The 2,372-nt window shown below is 46.0% G+C and overlaps 1 protein-coding gene across 1 annotated transcript in view; it reads left to right on the top strand.

The window, feature by feature from the left end:
• Dock2 (dedicator of cytokinesis 2) overlaps nucleotides 1-2,372 on the top strand; it is a 413,920-nt gene that overhangs the window by 60,201 nt on the left and 351,347 nt on the right. Inside the window, exon 14 of the mRNA XM_005350387.3 lies at nucleotides 1,240-1,364. Within this exon, the coding sequence (XP_005350444.1) occupies nucleotides 1,240-1,364 (125 nt within the window). The remainder of the gene's footprint in view (nucleotides 1-1,239; nucleotides 1,365-2,372) is intronic.

The following is a 2,372-nucleotide window of genomic DNA, read 5'->3' as shown; positions in this document are numbered from 1 at the left end:
GGAATGGGCTCCAAAGAGCCAGTTCATACACTAGGGATAAATACTGGCTCCACTGCTAGTGGCCCCACAAACTGCCCAAGCCACACAACTGTCACCTGCATTCAGAGGGCCTAGTTGGGTCTTATGCAGGCTCCCCAGCTGTCAGTCAAGAGTCAGTGAGCTCCTACTAGCTTGGGTCAGCTGTTTCTGTGGGTTTCCCCATCATGGTCTTGGTCCCTTTGCTCATAATATCGCTTCTCCCTCTCTATGACAGCTTTTTCATCCGCAGAAACTTCTCTGCATGCTCCAAGTAAACACAAACATGGAAATAGACAGACATACACGCTCTCCCACCCATACTTTACAGACACAAGCTTTATTTAATAGGCCTTTTATGGAGCTATGCGACTTGCTTTGCCATTCAGCAACTCAGCATGGATGGCATCTTTATTTTACTCAACATAGAGCGATGCCATTCTGTCTGGCAATGGGGTATTGTCACTCTCTTGAATTTTTATAGTACATTTTATTATCTGAAGGACCCATGCGTGTAGTAATATGTTTAAATAGCATAGGGGGTGGCCAGTGGTTCAGAGTCCCCTCAAATCTTTTGGTGGTGCAGCTCTAACCAGTACAATTAATACATTTATCTCAAAAGGGAGGTCCTGTATTGGCACTCTTTTGATATGACCGTCGGGACTTCATTCTTAGACTTCAACTTGCATCACCCGCTCTGACTGATCCTTTGTTCTCCTGTAGTTGAATGGTGGCCCAGGGTGGGGCCTGTCCTGTGATTTACTCGTAACTGTTGTGCATAACTGAAATCTCTCTGTTTCTTCTTTGCACTTCCTTCCTGGAAACCCTATGCTTCTTGACCTCTGCCCTCAGGCTCTGCATACAGGGGGAATCGCTGAACCCTACTTTTGGGCAACGAAAGGGCCTATGTATATACAGCACTCCGTGGGCCAAGATCACTTTGCTTGGTGCTTCCCTTTGCTTCCCAGAAGGTGTCACTAGAGGATGAAAATTAAATGATTTTAACAGAGACAACATGGCCAGTCTTGACCACCCTCCCTCGCTTTCTGCTGCTGATTTTTCTAGCACTCCTATTTTTGCTATCTAGCTTTCCATCCCTCCTGTCAGGTTCCAAAATACCCTTTCTCAACTGCCCTGATTTTAATTATGAATGGTCCTTCCTCCTCCTCCTCCACTCAACCTCTGTGTCTGACTCTAACTGCTGTCTTCTCTCTCCACTCTCAGGGGATGTCAGGAATGACATCTACATCACGCTCTTACAAGGTGACTTTGACAAGTACAACAAGACCACACAGCGGAACGTGGAAGTGATTATGTGTGTGTGCACAGAAGATGGCAAAGTACTACCTGTAAGGGACACCAGCGCTCTGAGTGACAGGACCCCGATCTAGGGGACCGATCGTAAACATCTGCTCCCTGAAGGATCAGAGCTTTGGGGAAGATGATGGGTCACATGATCAACCTACACCTTGTAGCTTGTTTAGTGCCCTAAGGTCTAATAAGATCTCATGTCGGTCTTTTGTCTAAGCGTTTGTCAAAGTGTATCTCCACATCTTTGTTTGTGCGTGCGTGCATGTGTGTGCATTTGTGTGTGTCTGCTTTAGCACTGTTTATAGGTTATTTTTTTGCAGTTAAAATGTTTTCACTGAAACTCAAGCTAGTTTATTCAGGCAAAATCTTTGGTTAAGATCAATACAGAGCCCTGGGCTGGCGTGGAGGCTCAGAATGTCTTCAAAGCAGACATTCTCAGCACTTAATCCAACTCCCCAGCTCTCAGCCAGAAATTTGGGTGGAAAGTCTTACTCGCAAATTGGTCTCCAGAGGGTTAGCAGCATGCATTCGAGAAGGCAAAGCACATGGTTATATTTACACAGCATATGTCCTGTACAATCTTTGTCATGTGTGTTTATATCTATTTGCTTATGTTTCCTTTAAGGTTGTCAGCAGTTGTGTCCAGTGTGTGGGAGGGTTTTGCTTCTGAATTCTTCCTCTCTGAACGCTTAGCTGAAAATGAGATCAGCTCTCAGCAGAAGTTACAGCGTGGGCAAGCATCCCTCCTAGGCCACCTATAGGAAATCAGATAGCAAAGTAACAGGAAGTCCTAGCCCCAGGGCCTGGAGCTCAGGCCTGGTACTGGCACCTCTGCCTAAACATGACTAACACCCCGAGAACGATAGTCCCTGTATCAGGCTGGGTAGTGACATGAAGCCCATTATCACCTCAAGTTTACAAAGGGAGAACAGAAACTCATGTGGAGAAAAACAGGCCTTAGTTACTGCAGTTTACAGTGGCAGGGATGGGGATTTACCTTAGTAAAACCAGGCCTTAGTTACTGCAGTTTACAGTGGCAGGGATGG

The sequence above is a fragment of the Microtus ochrogaster genome, chromosome 7 (assembly GCF_000317375.1).
Source record: "Microtus ochrogaster isolate Prairie Vole_2 chromosome 7, MicOch1.0, whole genome shotgun sequence".
NCBI lineage: Eukaryota > Metazoa > Chordata > Mammalia > Rodentia > Cricetidae > Microtus > Microtus ochrogaster.
This window is presented reverse-complemented; position numbering and strand designations above follow the sequence as displayed.